The sequence below is a fragment of the Pieris brassicae genome, chromosome 8 (genome assembly GCF_905147105.1).
Source record: "Pieris brassicae chromosome 8, ilPieBrab1.1, whole genome shotgun sequence".
Taxonomy (NCBI): Eukaryota; Metazoa; Arthropoda; class Insecta; order Lepidoptera; family Pieridae; genus Pieris; species Pieris brassicae.
In genome coordinates, this window is record NC_059672.1 from 11,532,956 (window position 1) to 11,559,529 (window position 26,574).

At 32.1% G+C, this 26,574-nt stretch overlaps 5 protein-coding genes across 8 annotated transcripts in view; 3 read left to right on the forward strand and 2 right to left on the reverse strand.

The window, feature by feature from the left end:
• LOC123712721 (dystroglycan 1) overlaps window positions 1-4,788 on the forward strand; it is an 88,656-nt gene extending 83,868 nt beyond the window's left edge. For all 4 annotated transcript variants that reach the window (XM_045665941.1, XM_045665940.1, XM_045665943.1 and 1 more), the window contains 4 exons: window positions 135-305; window positions 1,146-1,384; window positions 2,114-2,478; window positions 3,419-4,788. In XM_045665941.1, the coding sequence (XP_045521897.1) occupies window positions 135-305; window positions 1,146-1,384; window positions 2,114-2,478; window positions 3,419-3,705 (1,062 nt within the window). In that variant the 3' untranslated portion in view covers window positions 3,706-4,788. The remainder of the gene's footprint in view (window positions 1-134; window positions 306-1,145; window positions 1,385-2,113; window positions 2,479-3,418) is intronic.
• Window positions 4,789-5,704: 916 nt separating this feature from the next.
• On the forward strand, window positions 5,705-12,305 carry LOC123713580 (gamma-tubulin complex component 4). Its single transcript, XM_045667309.1, has 12 exons — window positions 5,705-5,921; window positions 6,038-6,170; window positions 6,329-6,623; window positions 6,737-6,917; window positions 7,071-7,279; window positions 8,018-8,144; window positions 8,518-8,674; window positions 9,197-9,337; window positions 9,629-9,803; window positions 9,892-10,090; window positions 11,198-11,358; window positions 12,127-12,305. Exons 1-12 carry the CDS (start codon window positions 5,862-5,864, stop codon window positions 12,287-12,289), a joined length of 2,001 nt encoding a protein of 666 aa, XP_045523265.1. The 5' UTR covers window positions 5,705-5,861; the 3' UTR covers window positions 12,290-12,305.
• A 990-nt stretch (window positions 12,306-13,295) lies between these two features.
• On the reverse strand, window positions 13,296-15,879 carry LOC123713751 (probable protein arginine N-methyltransferase 6.1). Its single transcript, XM_045667576.1, has 6 exons — window positions 15,618-15,879; window positions 15,129-15,365; window positions 14,842-15,035; window positions 14,400-14,611; window positions 13,924-14,146; window positions 13,296-13,576 (listed from the first exon to the last, which is right to left on the reverse strand). The coding sequence occupies exons 1-6, from the start codon at window positions 15,669-15,671 to the stop codon at window positions 13,408-13,410; spliced, it is 1,089 nt and encodes a 362-aa protein (XP_045523532.1). The 5' UTR covers window positions 15,672-15,879; the 3' UTR covers window positions 13,296-13,407.
• Window positions 15,880-16,047: 168 nt separating this feature from the next.
• Window positions 16,048-18,024, forward strand: LOC123713608 (lipoma-preferred partner homolog). The gene has a single exon (XM_045667357.1). The coding sequence runs from the start codon at window positions 16,307-16,309 to the stop codon at window positions 17,711-17,713; it is 1,407 nt and encodes a 468-aa protein (XP_045523313.1). The 5' UTR covers window positions 16,048-16,306; the 3' UTR covers window positions 17,714-18,024.
• A 171-nt stretch (window positions 18,025-18,195) lies between these two features.
• Window positions 18,196-26,355, reverse strand: LOC123713404. The gene is made up of 7 exons (XM_045667047.1): window positions 26,038-26,355; window positions 25,787-25,970; window positions 25,183-25,370; window positions 24,133-24,336; window positions 23,539-23,823; window positions 22,505-22,709; window positions 18,196-22,055 (listed from the first exon to the last, which is right to left on the reverse strand). The coding sequence occupies exons 1-7, from the start codon at window positions 26,162-26,164 to the stop codon at window positions 20,060-20,062; spliced, it is 3,189 nt and encodes a 1,062-aa protein (XP_045523003.1). The 5' UTR covers window positions 26,165-26,355; the 3' UTR covers window positions 18,196-20,059.
• Window positions 26,356-26,574: the final 219 nt, after the last annotated feature.

A 26,574-nucleotide genomic window follows, 5' to 3' on the forward strand; every position in this document is an offset into this window, starting at 1 on the left:
TCTCAATCATGTAAACTAAACTGTCAATGTCAAGTGTCGTTTTGTTTTTTTTTTCTATAAAATAAGTCGGTACCGTAATTATTATTATTTAACAGTCTATATGCAGTGGTAATATTGAAAAATATAATTTTCAGGACACATTCTTCGACCCAGAAGACGGTGGTACCCGCAACTTGCACTTGTCTCTTCGATTCAGCGACCGTTCTGAAATCCCATCCAACAACTGGTTGCAGTTCGATGCCAACAACCAAGAGTTCTATGGTCTACCCTCCGCCAACGATCAGGGCAGTGTTCATTACCAACTGGTAAGTCCATTTAATTGCGTAAGTCTTTGGTTCCGCAAATATTACATATTTATGAATACGTGTAAACTCTATATAACGATATAGAGAGTTGTCGTTAAGTGGAGATAAGAAAAACGTATAGATAATTCATGAATTCTTTTGCTTACAAATCCCAATTTGTAAGCAAAAGAACGAATTTCTTAGAACATTTGTATGCATGATGCCGAGTCGAGTGTATTACGGGCTAGGATAATAAAGCGACAAAAGAGCGCAGATTTTACTATTTTTAGCAACTTAAAAAGTACTTTATTACTCCATTTTCGTCGTTATTTCGAGTGTGTGTAATGATACATTTTAGCAACTTAAAAAGTACTTTATTACTCCATTTTCGTCGTTATTGCGAGTGTGTGTAATGCTATGAGAGTGTATCATTGTATCAAAGAGCAAGCTAAACCAACTAAAGCCCATTGATTTCGACGCTTTAGAGAGTTTACACTGTACTTTAAAAACTGTAAATAATCTAAAATTTGCCTCTCTACTTTTAAAAAAATATATTTTCTAGCTCATTCCCCGACTAAGTTGTCGTCGCAGGTAATGAATAACTAACGTATATGTACAACTTAATGTAAATGGTATTGATAACCCGGTTGATTAAACATTACCTATTTCTCTTAACAACTTTTTGTATAACATTTACAGCAAATTCAAGAAAGAAGCCGCTGAACCTATTGTTGACCAATATTTCGTCTGTTACTTTTATTCCCATAGCTTGTAATACTAGTCGTATCCATACTGGGATGCACTTTAGTCCATATTAAATTTATTACGATAATACAAAGGAGTCTCTTTCTCTTTTTTCAGATCGCAGAAGATTCGAGCAAAAAGAGCGCATATGACAGCCTCATAGTGGAAGTAGCGAAGGCACCAACGATTCGGCCCACAGTAGAGTTCCAGATGACGATGGATCCTTCACCCAATCTGATGGAAACGGCTGCGAATAAGAGAAAGATCGTCGAGAAGTTGGGAGCTCTGTTCGACCAGAAAGAGACGGAGAACATCAGAATTCAAAGCATTACTGATAATCCTCCGACTATTATATGGTATGGATTTTTAATTCCCAGAATTTATGAGAAAAATGTTGCCAATAGTAATAAAAGCTTTTATTCATATCTTTCATAATATTGTACTTTGTATATTCTGTATAATTATGAGAGCAGAGTTGGCCTAGTGGCTTTAGCGTGCTACTTTCATCTCTGAGGTCGTAGGTTCGAGCCCAGGCTGTGCACTAATGGACTTTATTTCTATGTGCGCATTTAACATTCGAATGACGGATAATATCATAAGGCAACCGTCTTGCCTTATACCCAACAAGTCGATAACGTGTGTCAGGCACAGGAGGCTGATCACCTACTTACCGATTGACAAATAATCATGAAACTGATACAGAAATCTGAGGCCCAAACCTAAAATAGTTATAGCGCCATTGATTCTATTTATTTTTATACTCTGTATTCTCGTTACTATGTACTCTGCGTTAAAAATTTTCTGACACAAAGCGAGTTTACTCATTACAGTTAAAATTTCTTTTAAAATACATTTATTTTTATTTTTATAGGCATCTATTGATCTATTGATGTTTTTATGATTATTTTTACGTAAAATTTATTACAGAAAAATGCCGCAGTTATTTATAGGGTCCCTTTTTACATTTATTAATAATTTCTTCAAAAAATACACACAGTCACACACAGATTAGAGCTATGGGATCTTAGACTATAATAAAACTAACATATTTTGTATAGAGGATAAATCTTTATGTAAATTTACAGGTACAACACAAGCCTACCAATGGACAGGTGTCCCAAACGAGAAATTGAAGAACTACGCAACTCTATAATCGTTGACGAAAGAGGGGCAATGGGGGGCAACCTCAAAGAGAAGGTGGATCAGATCTTTGATAAGGACCTTAAAGTGATGTCCATACGGCTCATACCTTTGGGTCTTTGTGCGGAGCAGAGCACGAAGATAATTAAGCCCTTGACACCAATCGGAAATGCGAATAGCAAAACTCAAAACGCAAGTCCGGAGTACTCTGATTATTTGGTGACGTTCGTGATCCCGGCTGTGGTTATTGTGTGTATGATTTTGTTGGCGGGAATCATCGCCTGTGTCTTGTATCGACGGCGGAGAACCGGTAAGAAAAGTCAAATTAAAAAAAAACAATTGACGGATTTGGGGAGAAATAAAATCTTTCGCTTTAAAATTGAATTAACTATCAACTCAAACTTAGACTTTTAATTTAACTATGAATCGATTAAGACCTAAAAGAATCTACAATAGTCCCTGAAATTCCGGGCCAATGCCATTTTTCTTCTTTTTTTTTTAGTATGGCAATGCTTTTGACTTTAATTCCATTTTCAAAAGCTTTGAAATACGATATTTTTTTATTACTTTAATGAATGAAGGTTTCGTATGTAGCCACAAAATTAATAATACAATTAATCTAAATTTCGATCAGGTCATGCCAATTCTTGACAAGAAAAAGGTGACGAATTCTATGTAATGCACAGATTAATTATTGGTGCACATTTTAATTTAATTAAAACAATCAAAACGCCACAGATACACGCTTTGTTTATTGGCTAGTGTTAAATTTATACATTTTATATATAAATAAATATACTCAGATTGTATGTGTCGCAGTAAAGTAGTTAAATCAGTGAGTTAATTGAATCTGTAGACAGTGTTAATTTCTATTTCGGTGCGATCGTGAAGAACTGAGAGCTTGGAAATTCCGGGTTTTACTTTATAGTAAATGGTTAGGTTAGGTTAGTCTTGTTGCCTAGGAACGTTTAGGAAACTCATTAAACGTTTCGTTCAGTCACTTGTCTGACGGAACTTTAGCGACTTGATTGGACATCGATTTTTAATTAACTGTCTAGAGATTCAATTAACTCTCTGATTTAACTACTTTACTGCGACATATATACCAAATGCTATTCAGAAGTCCTGGACTCTCTATAAAAAATTATGGCGCCTAAAAGCGCTCTCTAGAAAAGTCTAGTTGTGAATAGAGCCAGTAGAGCTATTCAGTTGTTATCTAAATAACTAAATAGTTTTAATATATTTTGTAGGAAAAATGAGTGTTGGCGATGAAGAAGAGCGCCAAGCGTTCCGGTCAAAGGGTATCCCAGTCATCTTCCAAGATGAGTTGGAAGAAAGAACTGACACCGAGCCTGTCGACAAGAGCCCCGTCATCATGCGCGAAGAGAAACCGCCCTTACTCCCGCCCGCCCCAGACTACAGGTCGGGAGAGGACGCGCCCTACAGACCGCCCCCGCCCTTCGCAGCTTCCAGAACGCCCCCAAGGCCCAAAGCGACCCCCACGTACAGAAAACCGCCACCGTACGTGCCCCCTTAAAACCTATGAACGCCCCAAATTATTTTTTTTTGTAAGAAACCTAGTCGACATTGCAGCTCGATTTTATTTATTGCTTCGATCGGCATTTACCGAAATTTGCATTTATTTCGAGAATGTTGGATAACCTCGTAATGGAATTGTGCACAAGAGTACGAATTTCGGAACTTTGGCGTTGTATTTACTGCGTAATTAAAGACTTACCCACATTCATAAAAGATAAGTCTTATTGCCCTTTTGACTAAAGTACTTTCGTCTCTTTCTGTCAAAATTGTCGAAAGGAGTTGAAAAGAGACAGCTGTACTTCAGTGACAACGTTGCAATTAGACGATATGAGTGAGGTTAATTAGTAGATGAATTTTAAACTTAGAACACAAATTATGGCGATGCTATTTTACATTTTTATCATGTTGGCTAAATGTGCCATTGTGTGCATGAATTTTAAATACGACATATCGTAACGTTTTAGCCATTAGCATAGTTCTTCCAACACTGAAATTGTGTGTTTGTGAAATTTAGAATAGAGGAATGTATTGGTATAGTGTTACGCACTGTATTTAATTTGAAGTGCTTCTAGGAAAATGGATATATTACGACATAATTTTGAATGATAAATGCATCGATTTTTAATACTGGTTGAATGAGACACTTTATCGTATAGTCGTGAATTATACAACTGACCCTAGTTTAAGTTACGAATATATATTTTTAAGAGTAAAATATCATTTTGTACTTGTCTAATTACCATAGCTGTAAGGTTAACAAATTGTAACTATAGGGAAATATTAATGAGAGCTATGAGATAACATTTATTTGGATGTATTTTTTTCGACCGTTTACTAATGTAGGAGTTTTGCATTTATTAATCTTTTTAGCGTCATACGGTTTTAAGGCAGCTATTTAATTTTTCACATGAATATATTTTATTGTAGTTGTACTTAATTATTGTCCATGAGATGTCGTACCATTTTTTTTTTATTTCATAAATTTCTTTTTGAGCAGCTATTTTATTTCATCACGTGAACGACTAATGAACGCACATATTTATATCATGATTTTTCTAATTTAATAAAATGGTCTAGTGATGATAGTGATTTTATTTTGAAACCATCCAAACTAACCCCCAAACAAGAAGATTTTTTTGCGTCCTATGTAAAATAAGAAATTTATTTATTTATAAGTAATCTTACAGCTAACATACATATAAAGAAACACACACAATGTACATACCCAAAACAGATTACATTGATAAACAAAATATATGAAACAGATAACATATTTACATTAATCTACAAAAATTATTTTTTTAAATAAGTGATATCGTGTACATAACGGCAACATTACAGCTGCCAATTAAAAATAGATAATTTTCTATTTTTTATTGGTTTAAACTAAAAATGATTTACCTGATTTTGATTTTCCATCTAAATTAGCGAATATTGGCTTAAATATGATACATGCCTTATGTAGATATAGACACAAGGTATTAATAGGAATGAAAAATTTGGCATTCACCCTACTACATACGTCCATATGCACACACTCCCCACAAAAAAGTCTTCACGAGCGAGGATTTCCGACACAAATATGGGAAATACTGGGAAGCCTCGACAACTGACATGTAAAGATTTGTTGAATAAAGATATTTTAGTTGTACGTGTAAGAGAGAAATAATTTTTAAATTCTCTACCACTCTCTTAAATAATTTGTAAAAAAATATTTCCCATTCTCTGTATCCACTTCTTCGTTAGGTATCTTTCCCATAATTATTTTAACCGACGTTGAGAGTTAAAGAATTACAAAAAAAAATTAGGTGTGTAGTAAATACGAAGAAGTGTGTTTCTTAAAGAAGACGTGTAAAATTTTAAAAATAACCTTTTTTAATCAATCTGTGTACTTTATTTATCAGTTAATATGACAATTGACAGTTTTAAATAATTGCTGACAGAATTAGCAGCCAATCCCAATACAATACTCAATATTGAATATTGTAAAACGCAAACAGTAAATAAGCCCTTGTTTTTAAAATAAAAAACTAACAAATGGTGCCCAGTTTTTTTTTTGCAATATATGTGCGTTATTACAAAGTTAAAGAACTTTTTTAATTTTATTTTATAAATATTTGTTCATTCGAATACCATTTTAAATTATATTATAAAATGATACATGATGCTCTATTAATTCTTTGGGATTGTTGCCAAACATCGGAAGGGGTCCAGGTTAAAGATTAGATATAATTATTTACATCATATTTTAAATGATAAATATTTAGCTTGAAAAATTCTTACAGCAGCAATACTGTGAATATTCTAGTCTTTCAATGCTTTTCTTTTAGCAAGAACCACTTACTTACGCTAATGAAGGAGATGCTGTCATTTACAAACAAATATCAAAAATTGCATATAGTCACCATAAGATCCAAAATTTCGTAATTGGAACTGGATATTTGTCAAGAAAAACTCATGAAGGTATTCTTTGATACACTTTAAATCAAATCTTTAAGGTAGATTATTTATATTCCGTCAATTCTTTGCTCTGCCAGTGATATGCTATTTGTAAGAACCTAAGTCATTGTGACAGGGTTAGTAATGGATAATCTTAAGTTAAAACTTAAAACATTTTTCAGCATCTGGACATAGAATGTTTGGTTTATATGGTCAAGCATTAAGTGAGGGAATATCAGAAGTTCTACAGTCTTATAAAGAAACTCTTAAAGATGTAGAAAATCTTGTTATTGGTAATAAAAATTACACATTAGCATTTGTATATAGCTATGTTGAGAAATATCAAGGCCTATTTAATACCATAAACAGAATAATTACAATGTTAAAGGAGAGAAGACTTGTTGGTTGTCAGATTTTAAGCCTCTTGCATCAATATATTTTGAGTGGCAATGAAATGGTACATGAAGCTATTGTTAAGTAAGTTATACCACACATTATCCTTTGACTTTCAATTGCTAAGAGATACTATGATATATGTATTCTTTGGACTGTTTAATTGTTTAAAGTGTTTTTATAATTAATTCTTTCAGAATTTTTTCAAATATCAATGCTGTGTTTATGAATCAACTATGCACTTGGTTATTATATGGAGAGCTAAGAGATCCCTATGAAGAATTTTTCATTAATAGTTTAAAGAAGAATGACTCAACAGATACTTTTTTATCATATCAATCAACCACAATTACCTGTGAGAAGTCACTAGTGTCAACAGTAAGAAATAAATTTTATCAATGTTAATTTTTTACGACTACCTTATATATATCTATTAAATATTTTGGTGCTAACACTGCTCTCTTTTCTGCAATTTTTTGTAATAGAAGATATATGTCTAAGAATTCTAGACTTATAACGAAATCCTTACAGCTACAGCAAACACCTCTGGATTGTGGTTATAATTTGAACTCAACAATGATACCGTATTTCATACCATTGTCTTTAGCACAAGAGATATTGTTTGTGGGAAAAACAGTCATACTATTTGGTTTCGATCCGAAAAAAGTAAAGAAAAATAATATTTTTTCTATGAGCAAAGCATTGATACCATTACAGAAGATTAACATTGAGTCAAGAAGGTATGTTTATTTTTCAAAACTATCAATTAATTCATACAAAAGACATGGATTCTATTCATTTATTTTAACTCTTAAAAAGTAACAAATAAAATAAAAAATAAAATGTAGATCACAATCAGACTAGCTAGCAACTTAAATCAACATAAATTTTATATATCCAGAGTTACATAACCTAGCATTAGTTAAGTTACATATACATATATATTTTACTTAATTATTAGAGGTGCAAATGTTAACAATCATCTTACACTTGAAGATTTTTGTTAGTGCAGCCTGTTATATGTTATAAACCCTTGCTTTCAATGATTAAAGTCAGTTGATACTGATTTTCAAACAAAGAATTTGTTTCAAACAACTGACATCTAACTTAACTATATGAATCCGATTATATGACTTCTTTTTGGTATGTATTACTTGATGGATGAAGGTAACTTCAATTCACTATTTATAACAAATACTTAGTAGTAAGGGTAAAATATGCAGTTTATAGATAAACAGGCAAAATAAAATTTAGTACATGAAAACTATTTAATTTTACCATAATAATAATGGAAAAATCAAAGTAAAAAAAGTTAACTTGCTATACAAATGTAAAAATGATAGTTGTTTTTTACTTTAATTAAAAGTAGTTTTCTTTCAAAAACATTGAATTCTCTTTTTCATTGTGTAAATTTTATTCAAAACTAATTATCTTATAGAGGTAAGTTTTGAAATTGACTACAGAATTACATATCTCAGGTTTACAATTTGGGAAGAGAAAGAAGCGGAATTTCATGAAAAGTTGCAAAAGCTTAAAAATCCTGATGAGTTTGAAGTGTGCCATTTGAAGTCTGTAGTGAGAGACATAAAAGAATGTGTTACTAAGGTTAGTTTATGAGTACAATGTTCCTATAAAAAGTATTCTTTTAGGATATTTTAAATATATGGGAATCAAATATATTCTACAGACAAAAAATTGTGAGATTTAATTGTAGGTTGAAACATTTATTTTTAGAGTTATGAGGAATTTATATTGAATGGATTGCGATCCTCTTTGACTTAGGTATATTCCAACTGTAAGCATGGCGGCACTCCATACGATTTTTAGTTTCCAGTAAATTTTTTCAAACTCTTTGTATTAAAGAACTATAGTAGATAATTAATTTATAATAGAATACCTATCGTCAAATCTCGTACTAACATTATTATCACAAAATTAACTCTTAAGGATGCATATATTACATTACATTTGCAATTAGCATTTATGGATAGTCGCAGTGGAAGAAGCTCAACTCCTTCACGAGTTGTATCTGATGAAAGACTTCTACCTCTTGGGCCGAGGGGAACTCTTTTTGGAACTACTTCGTTTGACCTCACGTTTATTGGACAAACCAACTACCAGAACATCTACTAGAGGTAATGTATTGTTCCAATCAGAAGAAAAAAATAGTTTAACTGAACAATCTGCTACTCTAATACTATTGTTAAAACATCCTTAAAGTATAGGCGTAGTCGTAGCTTTTGAGACTGAGATACAGAGATTGATCTGGATCGAAATATGTGTATTTGTTTTATTCCACAATAATTAACACGTAGAAAACACGACGTTTATAAACGTATTGACGTACCATCGTTATAAAAACTCTTTCGACGCCATCTTGGCCAGAGAAGCGTTTTGGCGGGTTTTTGAAATTATGAATATCTAATTTGATATTTTTTTTTAATCCTCATCAGAATGAACAATAGCAATTTGTGTAGGTTCTAGTCACTAATCAAAAAATGCTTTTTAAAATCTTGTCGAATAACCCATATGGTTTCTGTTGCTTCCAAACATTTTCTAACCAAAAAAAACACCATGGCTATTTAAAAGAGCGACGGAGAGTTTATTGCCTGTTCTTCGATTCTTTGATATTTTGATTTTATTTGTACTATTTGTAGATATGAACCAAGCATTTCAATTAGCTGCCAGATCAGTATTCCTAAGCAACAGTGCTGATATTGAAAAGTTCAGCTTCGAATTGCCCTACGTCAAGCCTAATGCATCTGATAACTTGTCGCTCCAGGAAGACAGCAGCTCAGGTATTTAAAAAATTACCCCGACTAAAAGCAAAGATTATCAGTTTGAGAACATCAATATATATAACTTTTAACAATATAGGTTCAGTTACATTTGAAAAAAGTTCAAAGGTATTGAGCCCATTTTTTGATGTATTTGTTTAATTCTAGGATCTTGTTTTTTATGTATTGCTTAAAATTATCAATAACAAAATATAGTACAGTATATTAATTATGTATAAAATAACTATAGGTATTTGTTATTCAGAAAAAAAATTTAAGTATTTTCCTCAAGCGTCACAAATTTTTATACAGCGGCGGACGGTTGGTCAACAATAATATTAAAATACGATTTCAAATGGCCCCTACACCTGTTGTTCGCACCGGAAGTACTAGCACGCTACAATGATATGTTCCGCTTGCTCTTGCGCATCAAGAAAACGCAGCACGATCTACACGCTTTATGGAAGACATACAAAAATTCGTCTCGGTAAGTTGTCTTAATATAATTAAATTATTAACTATGTGAGATTTGTGTCAAAATTTTCACATAGTCACAAGTCGAAGTCTGATTTCAGATTTAACTCATGTCAACTTCATAACAAATTAATGTTTTTAATGGATAACCTACAACATTATCTCCAAGCGGATGTCTTGGAGACGAATTTCTCACGTTTAATGGACGCTGTCAGCAAAACCAACGATTTCGAGAAGCTTAAGAAGGCGCACGCGAATTTCCTGGCCGATATATTGAGCCAGTCTTTTTTGACTGTTACGGTAAGAATTCCACAACTGAGCTTTTCTAGGGCAGTTTATGCCGCCCACTACCACTATGTCGAAGCAGATGCTTACAGAAGTAATTCTGAACCAGCTCGATCAATTGTTCTTCAAGAAAAGAGCGTACTAATTTTTAAAAGGAATGTGAGGAGTGTCTATGGGCGGTGTCACTTAATATCATGTGCCCTTTTGCCCCCTGTTATGTAATAATTTTTTTTTCACAAAAATGGTTCCCCCTACAAACGTTTTTTAGTATAATAAGTATGGTACCTACCATACTTATTTTAAGTTATGTTAATCGTCAATACAATGCCCGGCTTTGATAGCTTAAACGCATAGATTTCCTATACAACTTGCTTACTACACGATTGGAGTTATCGCTTCCCTTTAGATTCACGCCCACTTGCCTAGCCCAGCTGCTCAATTTTTATTTTATATATTAGTTTTAACTATTCGATTAAAATTACTGCTGGTGCTGAGGTGTATCCGTTTGCTTATCAGCCAGTTTACCATACAACTTCTATTACCATTCTAAAATTGGACTTTCGTTCAAATTCCAACACAACATCAGCGCAAATTAAATGTCTGCCAATTATTATTCATTCAGAGTAGTGGGGGAATTTTAAGGTATTCTTAATAATCTTATGATCGGCGAATAATCTATGACGGCATCAAAAATTATGAATTTATGTGACTGTCTCTTTTTATTGTCGCTTTTTCGTTTCATCGCCTCTCAAACTTTAATTATTTTAGTTAAAAACTACAGATTGATGTCAATCTTAAAAATTAAAACTTGTAATTGAAATAAATAAATAATTTAAAGAAAAGTCTAATACATTGAGATAGTAAAAAGTTTTAATTTACATATTATTTATTATAAAAACTTTTTTAATCATTGTAGTTTTTATAAAAATTACAAATTGATATAAAACTTAATAATAAAAATTACATTCGTCTCATTATTTTGAAACCCAAAACTTTTGAATTCACTGAATTGCACTCGTGATTTTTTATGTTAAATGAAATTTATTGTAAAGTTCGTCAATTAATATCAAGTATCAAATATTGGTCGTTTCGGATAATGCTTAAATGCAGTTTCCATTACAGGCAGAAGACACAGAGGGATCTGATACATTAGACAGTATTAATAACCCGGTTTTAAATAATATAGTTGAGTTATTACGACTTGGCCACTCTTTTTGCAACCTCAGCGAGGTAACCACAGATGCTGACGATGAAGATTATTATATACGAGGATATTCGGAAAGGTAAAATTCATTAACCGTTTATTTCTCATTGCGTCAAGTTTACATTTGTTTCTTTTGAATAGTATTCACTTATAACTACAATATCGATTCATACTTTTTATTTAACATTACCATCTAAAATTCGCAATATTAGCGCGTTTAACAAATTCAAAAGGACATTAAAAATACATGTCAGAGTAAATCTACTAGACTGAAATTGGCACGTGTATCTCGCTCGTATATACTGTTTCTCATGAGAATAAAATACAATTTTGTAATGAGAAAATAAAGTTCTTTAAACATTATAATTAACAATATAAAGACTTATTATTATAAAAACTGGACATGCCGTGTAGCGCTAGTCTTGTGTGAGCGTGCAATTTTTACGTTACGAGGTTGGTATATTGAAAACGTTATGATTCGATATCATTTTTTAAGTTATGTTACAATAGTGGTGCTACAACCTTTTTACGTCCAGATTCTGTATGTTTCATTATCATTTCTCTGCCTATTAGAGACGAGTAGGTGATCAGCTTTCTGCGTCTTCTTCAGGCGACATAAAGTCCATTGGTGTAGTCGGAGTTTGAACCTATTGCCTCAGGGATGAGAGTCGCACGCTGAAGCCAACACTGGGAAGCGTTACGAAAAATCTCCAAAAATTGCATATCATTCGATTTCTGGTAAAAATACGTTTTTTTGAGAGTTGGTAGGCCTTTTACCCAATCAGTAACAAATATGCTTCGATATTAAACATTAATGCAACAAATTCTTTATAATTTTACGTTTCAGGTTTAACAAACTTGTGAAACAATTGATGCAACTTCTGGTATCTCTGCGTGAAAAACCGTGTGGTGTATACTTAGCTAGGCTGTTAATGCGTCTAGACTATAACCGGTGGCTCAGTGCTGAAGCCCAGCTCACCCAATCAGTAACAAATATGCTTCGATATTAAACAAAATTAACGAGAATCTCAAATTTTTATTTGCCTCCTATGTGAGTTACTCATAGTGTTGCTACCTATATTTTTTGTAACCAAAGTGCATTGGTAGACGAAAAAAGTATTTATTTATTTATTAACATTTGCATTTCACAATAAAAATTTAACATAATTAAATGGGAATGAGGGCAACTGGCGGCCTTATCGCTTTCGAGCGATCTCTTCCAGGCACTGTGTGAAAACAGTCCATAGTATCAAACTAAAATATTTAAAAATATATTTTTATCGCTTTTTGCAGTTTGTATTAAATTATTATGTCAACAATTGCACAGCAAAGATGCTGTATAGATACAATCAATATCAAAGCATCGATTTAGCGCCAATCGATAAATTCGGTTAAACGAAAAAATATTAACGACTAAAGAAATCACATACTAAATAAAGTATTTTTGTCTACTTTATACTTCTTTTATAGCATCTCTATATTGTAAAATAACGTATTGTACTTAATTATAAAGTACGAATGTCAACCTTAATTACTCCTTTTGATAGCTTTATTTTAAAGATTATTCTTTATTTCTTATATGTATATTGTTATTGTAAATTTCTCATATTATTAAAGCTAAATTAAGTTTGTACTGAAGTGTTAATGCGCTACTTTAACAAAGACGAAAAGGTAGAATTAAGGATAATGTTAAATTTATGTAATAATTTAAGTTTTTATGGGTAAAGTCTCGGCCTTCAAAGGGATCTTATATGGAGAAAAAATGGTAGGGGGAGACAACGAGAAGATTCGTCTATCTCTTGCCATCAGTGTAGTTCACACTGTTAACGGCATGGCTAAAAGGCTAGGGGCCTCCTAGAAAGCGAATGCAACCACGAAGGCTTTTGATGCGGTTGTGTTCACGAGGTTTTGGAGTGGAGTGAGTTCGAGAACACATTTCCACCTTGATTAAAAAAAAAGGTCTCGAAGAAATTACGCCTGGTACTATTATAAAGGGCGTAAAAAAAACATGTTAAATAATTATTTTGACATTTATTTGATTTTTAGCCTTCTCATATTGTCTTTCTAAACAAAATATCTTTTAAAGTCAAAGTCAATCAAACACATTTTTCTTAATTTCAAACATAATTTACTCATCATCAATAGGTTCCTCTTTCAGTACAGAATTATGTTGTGCAGCATGTTCTACTTGCTGCTTCATCACAGCACTGATGAGTACGCATTTTGTCATTTCACATGTACATGGCATGGGATGTTCAATTTCCTCAGGGTCCAATAAACTTAACTGAAGATTGTATCTACAATATAACTTATAAAATTAATTTTGCATGATGACATCCCTTTCAACTATGGATGTGTGTTTGAATCACAGTTGTGCACCAATAATTATATCCCTACCTACCTATGTGAAACTATACAAAAATCAATTATGCATTTTTGAGTTTATCGCCTTCATACAGACATACAAAGCCAGTCTTGATTTAATAACATACATAATGATTTTACAGATTAATATATTTAAAGTGTAAACTCTATATACTGAAGGGACTGTGCATTTTATGGTACTTTAGAGAGTTTGTTAAATCCAGATACGTTAAATAGAGTTTACACTGTATTTACAAATATAATTATTACTTAAATGTACCTTCTGGAATTCTCTCCATCTCTATTCATATCTAATTTAAAGGCAATTGGTTCTTTTTCTTCAACTATTTGTTCTTCAGGCAACAAAATAACTGTTTGTTTCCAATGTGTTGGTTCACCTGCTGGTCCGGTATTTAGGACTATCAGTTGTTCAGTTGTCAGTTCAGGAAATATACATTCAAACCAAATACATAGTCCTTGGTAGCGGCCATTTTTATTTGCTCCTGCAAGTAAATATGTTATAAATGATACAATTATTAAATCTTAATTAACAAATATGACTAAACTAAAAGTCTATACCAAGAAATTACCAGATTTCAAATTCCATAATCATGAACCAGGTGGCTACTAGATAAATAGTTTTAAATTTAAAATATATAAGAAAGACAATCTAATTCTTATAAAATAAATTTAACTTGCTTTTTTATTTTTTAGTTTTCTGGAATATTTGATAATATTGTATTGTAAAATACACACCTACAACATGGTGTACAGAATAAGAGTTCAATTCCTCAACAGTACAATCTCTTAAATTTATCCAATTCAGAGCAACTTCCTCTCCTAATAAGTCTTCACTTTTAATATGCATGACTTCTGGTTTGTGGCTTTTATCTGACCGTAAATGCTTTGAAAATGATGACATGGACACCCCATAAAAATTATCCCATTTTTCATATAATGATGGTACACTGATAAATACATTTTTGAATTAAACATTTATACATCAAGTATAAGTTTAATAAACAGTGTAAACTAAGAATTTAAAATTCCTAAATGCAAATAAGATATACATGCTTGAAGCATGTTATTTATATTTGTGTATATGTTTGTCATCAAATATCTTAGAAACTACAATTTTTTAAACGATTCCTTTAAATGTCTATAAATTATATTTTTGTAGATCAACATTTGGTCTCACCTACATGGTGCTACATAAATAACTGCATTTTGTGGAAACATTTCCCCATCTTCTTTCAGAAACTTGTCCCTGGCTACTACCACAGAATCAAGCATTCCTTCATGAAGCAAATAGAATCCCATCCACTCAGATACTATAGCATCTACCTTAATGTTATCTGGTAATACTACATCTTCAACTTTACAATGAATTACCTGAGTAGTAGAATTAAAACATGATAAGGGTGTGCGTGAAATGCTTATTTTCTATCTAGCCCATAAAAAATAAAGATATACAATAGCAAATACCTCAATAATTTCTTCAAAATTATTTTCTTTTACAATTTCTCTTGCTAAGTTAGCCAAATTACTAGCTTCAACTGCATATACTTTTTTTGCACCAGCTTGAGCGCAGAATATAGACAAGATGCCAGTTCCACATCCTATATCCATGACTACTTTATCTTTGAAATAGGCCTTATTGTTAAGTATTACTTTGCGGTATGTAGATGTCCGTGGGTCATCTTCCAACATTAATCTGTGAATCTATAATGGAAGTTTAGTATTTGAAATTGAATACATATATTGTGACACTCACACATGAACAATTATTGTTTGCGAAGAAACCTTGAGTCACGTTCTTATAGTCCATGAGCATTAACTACTTTATAGAGGAGCAAATCTGATATGTTACAGAGATATTATATTAAAAACGTACTTTTAAAAAGTACGCTTAAATCTCTTTGAGTGAAATTGTATTGTAGTAACTTATACGAAATAAATAGGAGAATATATAACCTCTAAATCTTCGTAACTTGTAAAATAACTGTTAGGTACAATGTTTGGCTCCATTTCAACTTTATAAAATGTATAATAAATAAATAAATATCAATTATCTACTTATAACCATATATTATTAACGTATAAATACGAAGATCAGTTTAAATAATTTTAAACAAAAAATATTTATAAAAACCATAAACAGTCTGAAGTTTGAAGTATTAGTGCCTGCCTCTCAACGTTTATCAACATACTCCAACCTCAAATATATATCAGACATAATTTTTTTCCTCTAAAATATCATAAATTATTTATATGAATGAATGATACCCGAAAAATAATTATTGTTTAATAATTCATTATATATTTTTTAAAGCCCAAAAAAACTTTTAATATACTTTGTGGTGTGTTCACACTTCACTATGTCAATAGTCAATTGTCATTTTAAGTTTAAGGATTTTATAATTTCTGGTGAGCAAACCAAAAATTTAATGAATAGAATTTTAGAAATCAAATCTGTATCCTCGTCAAGTAATGCGTCATACTTTATTCAAAAAGTATATCAGTAAAGTGCATTACTTATTGGCTATTTAGTAATCCGCATACATCGTTACAACCAATAATCAATGATGATATCAGATTGATTAACACTGCTATATATAAAAAAAGTAGTAAGTGATTCAACGTTTATTGTGCAAATTTTTACAATGTCGCGACTGGACAATATGGAAGCATTAGAGAAACAATTAGCCGAATTACAAATGACTAAGGAATTGCATTCTGGACGTATAAAGAAAGTGCCACCAGCTGTGCCTCCGAAAAAAAAGGGTCAACCTCAAGTTCCTCACAGTGCCTCAGTCAATAGTTATTGTGAGCCATCGTTCTCCCTTAAGATTTCTTCTCTAAACAGCAATGTTCCTATGCCACCACCACCACCGCCGCCGCCGCCATCATATAACGTAATGCGACATGCCAGCAGTATTCACATGCCACATACAGATTATGCCAATCTAACACCGCTTACTTTACCTAATGTTTCATTTAAAAATAATGTTCCTTTACCCTCAAAAGTTTACAATGCAACTTATAGTAATACACAATATCAAAGTTCTAACCCTCCTCCACCTCCACCACCCCCACCTGTTCATTTGTCTCCACCTAAAAGATTTGATCCTAATCACAATGAGGAATATTTGCCCCCGCCATCACCAGTCAGTTCTAATTATAGTGAATTGGCTAGAGCTACAGCTAACATCAATTTTAATCAAGATAGACAATATCCTCATATTTATCAAAATGAGTATCCTGAATATAATGCATCTCAAGCTTCCACCTATGAGTCACTGTATGAGCCGATAAGTACATTAAGTAGCAAGCCAGCAATTAATGAAGCAAACTTCAAGCACAATGTTGGTGGAGGAAAATCACCCCTACCTAAGGAGGAAGAAGTTGATGCTTTAACCAATCTTCTTGTCCAATCTATTTCAGACAGCCAAGATTTGGATGTATTTGGAACATGCATTAAATGCAATCAGAAGGTTGTTGGGGAAAGTTCAGGTTGTAAAGCTATGGGTAATATGTACCATGTTGAATGTTTCTGTTGTGAACGCTGCAATACAAATTTGCAGGGAAAGCCATTTTATGCAGTTGAAGGTCAACCTTTTTGTGAAACTGACTATTATCAAACATTAGAGAAGTGTTCTGTTTGTGATGAGCCTATATTGGACAGGATACTTAGAGCGACTGGAAAACCATATCATCCTACATGCTTCACCTGTGTGGTTTGTCAGAAAAGACTTGATGGTATACCATTCACTGTGGATGCTATGAATCAAATTCATTGCATTGAAGATTTTCATAAGAAATTTGCTCCTCGTTGTTGTGTGTGCGAGCAACCAATTATGCCTGACAAAGGCGAAGAAGAAACTGTTCGCGTCGTGGCGCTGGATCGTAATTTTCATGTTGTCTGTTACAATTGTGAAGATTGTGGTCTTCGTTTATCTTCGGAAGCTGAAGGCAGAGGTTGCTACCCTTTAGATGGTCATATTTTATGCAAAGCATGTAATGCTCACAGAATCCGTCTTCTAACTAATGTTATGACAACTGATTTATAAATGTTTATATAGACACCCAGATTGTAGGTAAAAATTACTTAGAATAAGGAAAAATAATAATTGCCAACTTTGTAAACTAAGGCAGCTAAGATAACTTAGTCATAATTTATTTGATTTTATTAACTATACACATTTTGTATCTATTTTTTATATTCTGGTTTGTTATAAAAACAATATTGGAAATTGTATGTGATAGATAAGAAGAGTGCCAAAATTGTGAAAGGATTTCAAATTATAGATAAGTATATATTTTTATATAACATATTACCAACTATTTTTGTGCTTTACCTAAGCCATAGGTATTTTTGCAATCAATATAAGATTTTGATTAAACATATATATTTTATTTAAAATCTAATAAATCTATATTAATTTCTAATTAAAAATACTTTTCGTCACGCCCCGTTTTGCTTTATTTTGTGTTGTCAATGTAAAAATATTCAATCCATTTAGAATAATAACAAAATTAACACATTTTGTGATGCAAGATGATTGAGTATCAATAAGTATAAATTTTTGACATTTCGTATTAATGAACTATTATACCGTATTAACCAATAAAACTCATTTAAATTGTTAAGCGTTTTCAAAAAGCCGAAGGAGGAGGTTATCAATAATTGTATGTATCAGGGATCAGGTATGAATGACACAAGTAAGAGTACAAAATAATAAAATACATGTCTATTCAGCTAATTTAGTAAAATGGAAACCTGGACAATATTTACTTCAAACGTATTAAACACAATTCTCTTTAAATTGATTTACCTAATATAAAATAATAAAACCAAGTAAAGTATAAACATTTATTACAAAGACAATACTGGCGGAAGATCATGATATAAAAATAAAGGCACTTACATCACAGTTTACAAAACATTTATAGTAATACGATATTAATTGCATAAGTCATTTCTCAAGTATGTAATGAGCAGTGTTGCAATTCGATATTAGGTCCTACTTAAATATAAAATGTTTCAAAGTAGCAATCAATTTATAGATATATACTGGAAGGCTGAATCTCCATAATTCAGAAGCGATTTTTATCACGTTTAAATATGGAATGTAGCTTCCATTACAAGGACGCAATCTTAGAAAAATACCTCTAATATCAAATGTAAGATTATGTAGCCGAAACTTAGACTTTTGATACTATCTGCTTTAACTAAAGCACGTGTCTCTTGTCATCACAACGTATATACAATTTGACAAAAAGAGACGAACGAAACGACGACGTTAGGAGTTCAAGGTTTAGTATATTTTATTTATATGACTTGCCGTTAAGCTGGACTTCCACACGTCAAAAGTGATTATCATATTAAAGTCGATACATAATTCGAGCTCGTTTTTAATTTGAACCCGAATTTAGAAGTCAGTATGAGATATTTTAAAAGAGTACAGATAGTTTTTACGCTATTGTCTACTTGTATCTTATATAAACATTATACATCATAATAAACATTTTTTTATATACGTTAAGTGTCGACTCAAAATCTTACCTTAGCTCACCATAAATGTGAATTTACTTAAGCACTTCTTTTAAGTGTGTCCGTACTAAATAAAAAATAATTCAAAAGGGTCGGTGACAATTTCCAATCATACAATGACAACTTGTAAAATCTATCTACAAATTGAATTAGCACCGGTACAGAACTTAATATTTAAATATGTATAAAATGCATTACTACGTTTAAATGGACTTATAAAGTATACCAAAACCTAAATTATATGGAACATTCAATACATTTCACCGTAAAATGTGTATAATACTTAACAAATCTAGTGCAATTAACAGCTAAAAGGCAAGATAACTAGCTTCTAAAAATCAGTGATTCCTTAATTACATTCGAGGTAACGGCGCCTAAACTTATACGTTGACTAAATTTATGCTGAGATCCGAGTTAAATGACTTATGATTGTTATTTTTCTTAATATGATGGAATTATGTACTAGGAACCTTACCACTGTATCCAAACATACAAAACCACATCCGTAGTTGTTCATGAAAAAAATATTTAAGGATTGATAATATCACTAAGCTGCCTATAAATTATTAATGAATATACTAAAGTATATTCCTATAGTCCCATGTCCCATTGGGAGATATTGCGACTGAATAAGTACGAAAGTCCGCTTTAGGTAAAATCAATAAATCACTGGCGCTACAAACTTTTTAGGTCTGGGCCTCAGATTTTTTAAAGATTGGAATGAAAGTTAAATCCGCACATAGAAAGTCTTTTGCTGCATCCGGGGATCGATACTACTACCTTACTTTAGATACTACACCAATTATCTTTCACTGGTTCTCATGGATACTCTGTATATAGCAGTCGCAGGCAGTCAACAAATCTACATTTTGTGACGTAATTTTGTATTAAATTTTGGCGGACTTAATACTTGCTTCATAAAAAGCGAACGTTTTTCCTTCATTTGTTTCGTTGCTGCATGCAATTCATCAGCTGATGAGGCGAGACAGTCTTTAGGTTTTTGGAAACAATCAATATTAGACTCTATTTGACTTATGTCCGTGTTGACGTTGAGCTTCGATGAACTGTTATCGGAGCGGAACAAGTTTTCTTCGTCCGAATAAATTTTAGGTTCAAACTTCTCTCGTAGAATTGAAAATTTCCTCCTGGGCTTATTTCTTGAACTCCTCTTAATATTACTTTTAGGCAAAGATGTGTTAACGGCATTTGAATCGTTTTGAATTAGCGATTGCAACGAAGGAGTTTTCGTACTTAGAGAAAAAGTGTCATTGTTGTAAGGCGAAGTATTTTCCGAAACCAATTGCCAGAGTAGATCAATATTTTTGCTAGATATATCATCTTGGTTTTTATGACTTCTTTGAGAATAATTTGATTTTCTTCTTGGAGTATTATTGCTATAACTTGAGTTATTAAGGTATGAACTATCCGAAAGGCTTAGCTCTTTCGCATGTGTGTCTAACCTAACTACGGGACATGTGTCTAACGACAACTCTTTTTCTGTTAAAGATTCCAGTATATTACAAGCGTCGAATTTGGACGGTTCTTTCCAGAGAGCCTTTTGAAGTGTACTTTCACTTTGATTAAAACTGAACTGTGGAGATTCCCATGTATGCTCTCTTCTATGATATAAGTTCCTAGGCGAATTCGTTACTGTTGCCTTTCTTATTTCATCTATTGTCGCTACGAGAGAACTTTCCGAATTCATGCGTTTTTTAATAGACGGGTCAATATCGCCTAAATCATCTAATTCCTCAATTATTGGTTCGAGATGATTAGGATCCTTACAATTGTCAATTATATACGACTTAACAATATCGTCAGTCTGACACATTATAGTATTCGCATAATCGTCAGGATTTCTGTCGACCTTAACAAATACGTTGGAATAAGTGTGAGGTTTTCTCGGAAAAGGAGGTGCCGACAAAATGGCATTTTTTAATTCTTGAGAAAGACAGCTGCTAATCTCTGAACTTTCTGATGTGAAATCTCGACTTCTATCTCTTACAACGCTGCCGTCATGCATCCAATTTTCAATATCACAGTACCCGTTCCACGAACGCAGTCCCCAAGCTTCTCTTGCTATATTTACAGCACAAATATTTTCATAATCATGAACTGATAGAATTTCTGTCGGTGTATCAAGATCGCGTTTAACATGAAAGAGACCGGTGATACCATTTTTCTTTCTGTCTTTCTTTGTATACATTTCTTTTAGGATATCTAACGCTATTCGTTGAATGTTCTCTATATCTGCATCTTGGTTTCCAACTTTTATGTTTTTTAAGGCACTCAAACACAGTTTTTGGACGATATTCTCATTAAATGTGTTAATATCCGAGCTGTTTATATCACTGAAACTCAGATCGAGATCCATATCTATGGAATCTGATGAAGTTTTTTTGTTAGAACCATCTGTGTCGTGGCTTAACTCGGAACTTCGATCAGTTTTTTCTTTAGAAAACTCTTGAACCATAGAAGTTCCAAGATTATTATAATCATCTCTTAGTTCGTCAGAAGAGCAAATTCCACGACGTTTTTGGATAAGTGCATTAGACGTTATTTCGTCGATGGAGCTTTCTATATTGTCTATCGAAGAAAGCTTTAGAGTAAGCTCGGTTGGCGAACAAATCTTCTTTTTCGGTTTTATTATAAGACTATCGCGTTTAGGAATAATAGTCTGCGGAGTATTTTCTACAGTGTATAATTCAATACTTGAGACATCCATACTAATGTTTCCTACTGGAGCTGAAGTAAAAGTAGGAGATCCCGCTCTTGCTATCCAGTGATCCAAAAGGAACTTTTTATCTGCGTTTTCATTTTCTGTCTGTTGAACTGGGAGTGTAGTGTTTGAATCTTTTCTACAAAAAATATAATTATTTATTTGTACGTATTTTGTGATGCTATCAGAATAAATATCTTTACTTGAATGTTTAGTACTTTGACATTGATTGAAATAGAACTATTAAATAAATATTTTTTTTAAATGTTCCTGATGGAAGCCTTTTGGATAGACTTTTTTGTAACAGGGCCGCTACCACCTCCTTCAATTAATTATAATTGGTAAAATCTAGAATAATCCAGTAAAGGATTTGTTGGTGGAAGGAAAATTCATGGCTTTGTAACGTTAGGGAGTGGAGGGTGGAAGTGGTAGGTATTGCGACTGCGGAAGAGCTGTTGCACCTGGACTATACACGCTTTACAAGAGTGACAGCCAACCTCCAGTGATGGAGAAGCACCAAAAGAAGAAAGAGGATGTGACCTAGATGTTATAGCTTAGTTTTCAATGATTAATTCTAAAAATAATTACCTATTTTCTATCTCCACGTTTGCTTCTTTTGTAATATTAGAATTTTTGAACGATCTTAAATTATTAAGGCCACCCTTTATCTTATTCGAATTCTTGGTATCATTGATCACTTTATTGTTTAATTCGACATCTTCGTGAATGTATCGCCATGGGATTGGGCCTTTCGAATGATAATATCTGTAATATATCACCATTGCAGCTATCCCTGCAAATTATTTATCATTAAATTTTACGAGTAGAAGAAATCATGACTTTTATAAATAACCTAGCTGCCCTCGCGAAGTTCGTTTCGTCTAGATTTTTTTAATGAGCCTACGTTTTTAGTACGTTTGCTACCTCATAGAGGATGTTCGCTTTTCGTAAATAAAGTAATAAACATAAGTTTTTCAGTGTATTTTTTTTCTACATAAAAACCTACCTCGCCCCCCTTCAAGAAAAAAAAAGTTACTTAAAGATACAAAACAAGGTTAAAGATATTTCATCTGTTTTAATGTTTGAACTACTTATTTGTATGTATTTTAATTGTTTATATTATAAAAAATCGAATGGCACTACAACCCTTGGCCTTAGATTTCTGTATATGTTTCATTATCTTTTTTTTTCTAATAATTGATGATGCCTTCTGTGACACCGTTAATTTTTGGGTATACGGCATGACTCACGATATTTTCCTTCACCGTACTTGCGAGTATAATGCCCACATAGAAACACCATTGGTACACAGCTGGCCTTCGCATCTACGACCACACGGACCTCTAACGCTCAAACTAACACTGTTTAATCCCATTTTATGTATATAATGAATGTGTTCAATAAGGCTACCATGAACTTTACGATAGTTTTGTCGAATACATGGATTAGTTAATTCATTGTTATTACACGAATTTACTTAGAATGTTGTGCTTCCATTTATATAGTTCCAAATACGACCACCTAGCGCTACGTCAGCATTCCATAATTTGTACTATTTCGTTGGCTATACTTTTTATAGCGTGTATAAATTTTTAAATATATAATTAATAAAGCTTTTCTACCTGCTACAGTTCCGACAACTACTAAGCTCGTTGATGCAATAGACCAAGGATGTCTTTGGTTTTCACTCAGCAGCATATAGAGTATCACACTTCCCATATTCTGAGTGACCATGAGCGTATAAAAAAGCAGTAAACGATATCGCGTATGACCTTCCTTTATATTAATAAAGCAGAAACAATATACAAAGCCCATTACAGCATTGTAAAGTGTCTCTTCGAATTTGTTTGGGCAGAATGTTGTTTTTTGGGTTATTATCCAAAAGGTCATTGCAGACCAGTGTAAGCCTAGAACAAGAGTTTCTTTTTAAATAACACAGTTTGTTGTTTAAATAACATATGTTTTTCATTTTTTAATATAGTTATTTGTTCAAGGTGTCACTAGTCAATTGTCAGGGGAGGTTAGCTAGTAGCCCTCTGCAGGTTCGGAAAAGTAGGACTAGTTAAAATGAAAATTTTAACAATGAATGAAATATATAGACAGAATTAAAAAAAACTTTTTGTTGCTTATTTGGGGTGAAGCTTTCGCTCGCTGGCTATTATATCTATGTAATGATAATGCTTGTAATGTTTGGTACATTTAATAAAAAATCATACCCAAAGGAATCAACGTCCAAACTCCAAATATGATGCTGAATAATAATAGTGCCGATATTCTTCCAATAAGAGTACCAAAGTACCACAAAAGTTTTAGCAATAGTGCTATCCAGTTAATCTGGTCTGAAGAGATGCACATTGTACTGTATATATATGTAACACAGGCCCAACTAACTGATGCAATTGAAGCAGTTAGCGAAAATACTAGAAAAAAGATTTACATAGGTTAATTTAAAGTGAAGTCCGGAATTACTTTTCTCTTCGTATTTTTCGAGAAAAATGCAGTGCTGAGTTTTTTCAGGTTCGCCCCCTACACAGAAATCTAATCCGACAGTATTAAATATAATAAAAATATTACATATATATTCATTCATAATAATTTATGAATATATATTAATTATTTATTAACATTAACGTCATATTACATTAGAAATAAAACATTAATAACTCGGATTTACTGATAAAATGTATTTCTTAAGTTGGTAAATTGTTAATTAATAACGGAACCGAACATCGCGTTATTTCACTGTAGTGAGCTCGTTTGTTTCAACAAAATTGATGTAGGTATATTGTGTTAACCCCACTGGACGCCCTTCAGTAATTAAATGAACATAAATTTATTTTAATCTAAACAATACTTCTTAGTAGTTCTGAAATTCGCTCGTGAATTTACATCCAAATTGACTTACACGTACGGCCATAACTAGCAAGACCATGCTGAATTTATATTGATATAATATATATATAATTAATCTCATGATTCATCTATCATTAAGTTTATCTCCAGTGGAATACAATTGTTAAAAATAAACTGTAAGATGAGGAAGCAAACATGTTTTACATTACGTACGAAGGTACATGAAGGTAACCAATTAGAAAAAAAATAGTATTGTGATTATACAGAAATTGAGTAGATTATATCCATTGTAAAAATAACTTCTTTTTTAAATTAGTTGTTATACTTTTTTATTCCCTTTAAGAATCCTTAAGTTTACAACCGAATTTTACTATAAAAATTTACTAGAAAATTATAAAAAAAGTTAAGGTTACCTTTTGTATAATAATTTTCATTTAATACAACTATTCCATGAGTCTGTAAAATTATTTGTGGTATGGTTCCAGTAAATACATATAAGAAATGAAGTAGGCTCAAATCATTCCTTTGGATTAGGAGCTTTTGGGACTTTAACAGTTCAAAATTTTTGCATGAAAATACTTCATACAAAAATACTGTGTTTCTGAAATGGAATTAATATATTAACTACAATCTAAGTAAATTCTTATAATTAAGTAAGAACAATGCTATAGTGTAATTGGTCCACATAATGGGCTTAGTATTTAAAGCTTAATGAGCATCTAGTAGCTTTATCCATAGGTGCGCTCAACATTATCAACTCACTAAGTATGACAAAAGTTAGACCGCCAGAGATATATGCCATATTAGGATTGGAGCATTTATGAATAAACATAGTATAATCCTCCAATATCTTGGAAAAGTCCCAATTATTTTTATATAATGTTAATGATACAACATTTAATATCTATTTTAAATTCATATTATGTTATTGCATAAAGTTAGTATTTTCACATTAATTTATTATTACAATTAATGTGAAACAAACAAATTATATGTTTTTTTATTTGTAATGGATACCTTTCTAATAATCCTGCTAAAAATCCATGTGTAATCCAATGATGAACCCTTAGCTTCTTATCAATCACATACCATCTTAAGGAAAATATATTACATAAAATGTTGGGTGTAATAATGAAAGTTATAGTGATAAGAGCCCAGTCCATATAGCCATCCTTGCAGTATTCAATAAAAACAAGAATATCTAAAACAGTTAAAGAATATTAAAAAAAAATTAAGTACCTAAATGAAATCTATATCATTAATACTACCTGTGGTCCAATCAGCAAGTATTGTAACAAGTGATATAAAAACACTAATAACATTAAAGACGCAGTAATTTTCGTTTTGATTTAAATTTTTTACATCTTTATTGCTCCTCATTTTATTATCTGCCATCCTATTTAGTTAATTTCATCTTATTTTGTTATTGAATAATTACATTTTTTCTTTCTATTAGAAAATAAACCTTCACTGTGTTTACTGTATATAAATTACGTGCAGTTTCATTCAAACAGGAATAAAAACATTACAAGTTTAAAGTAAATAAAATAGAATTTGAAATCAAAGCAGCGCAAGCGCATCTCGATTCTCGTCACATTTCCTAGTACCAAGCGAACCCACAGATATCTAATACAATTTGACAATTTGCATAGTTGGGACTCAAATCTTTGTCCCTATTTTACCTCTACCTTGTAAATGTCGCTACCACTGCAACTTTTCTTTTCATCGGCCTCCATATTTTAGCCATTGGGTATAGATCGCAATGGGAAGGCCGTAATTTTACGACGTGGTAATAATGTTTGCTG

Excerpts from the sequence above, each read along its gene's own strand:
- LOC123713580 (XM_045667309.1), top strand. The coding sequence starts at position 5,862 with ATGATACATGATGCTCTATTAATTCTTTGGGATTGTTGCCAAACATCG. Across the intron at positions 8,145-8,517 it reads TAAAAGAATGTGTTACTAAG|CATTTATGGATAGTCGCAGT; the intron begins GTTAGTTTATGA and ends ATTTGCAATTAG. Across the intron at positions 9,804-9,891 it reads ACATACAAAAATTCGTCTCG|ATTTAACTCATGTCAACTTC; the intron begins GTAAGTTGTCTT and ends GTCTGATTTCAG.
- LOC123713751 (XM_045667576.1), bottom strand. The coding sequence starts at position 15,671 with ATGGAGCCAAACATTGTACCTAACAGTTATTTTACAAGTTACGAAGAT. Across the intron at positions 14,612-14,841 it reads ATTTATGTAGCACCATGTAG|TGTACCATCATTATATGAAA; the intron begins GTGAGACCAAAT and ends TGTATTTATCAG. Across the intron at positions 14,147-14,399 it reads TTCTGTACACCATGTTGTAG|GAGCAAATAAAAATGGCCGC; the intron begins GTGTGTATTTTA and ends ATTTACTTGCAG.
- LOC123713608 (XM_045667357.1), top strand. The coding sequence starts at position 16,307 with ATGTCGCGACTGGACAATATGGAAGCATTAGAGAAACAATTAGCCGAA.
- LOC123713404 (XM_045667047.1), bottom strand. The coding sequence starts at position 26,164 with ATGGCAGATAATAAAATGAGGAGCAATAAAGATGTAAAAAATTTAAAT. Across the intron at positions 25,971-26,037 it reads ACTTGCTGATTGGACCACAG|ATATTCTTGTTTTTATTGAA; the intron begins GTAGTATTAATG and ends TAACTGTTTTAG. Across the intron at positions 22,710-23,538 it reads AGTTGTCGGAACTGTAGCAG|GGATAGCTGCAATGGTGATA; the intron begins GTAGAAAAGCTT and ends AATAATTTGCAG.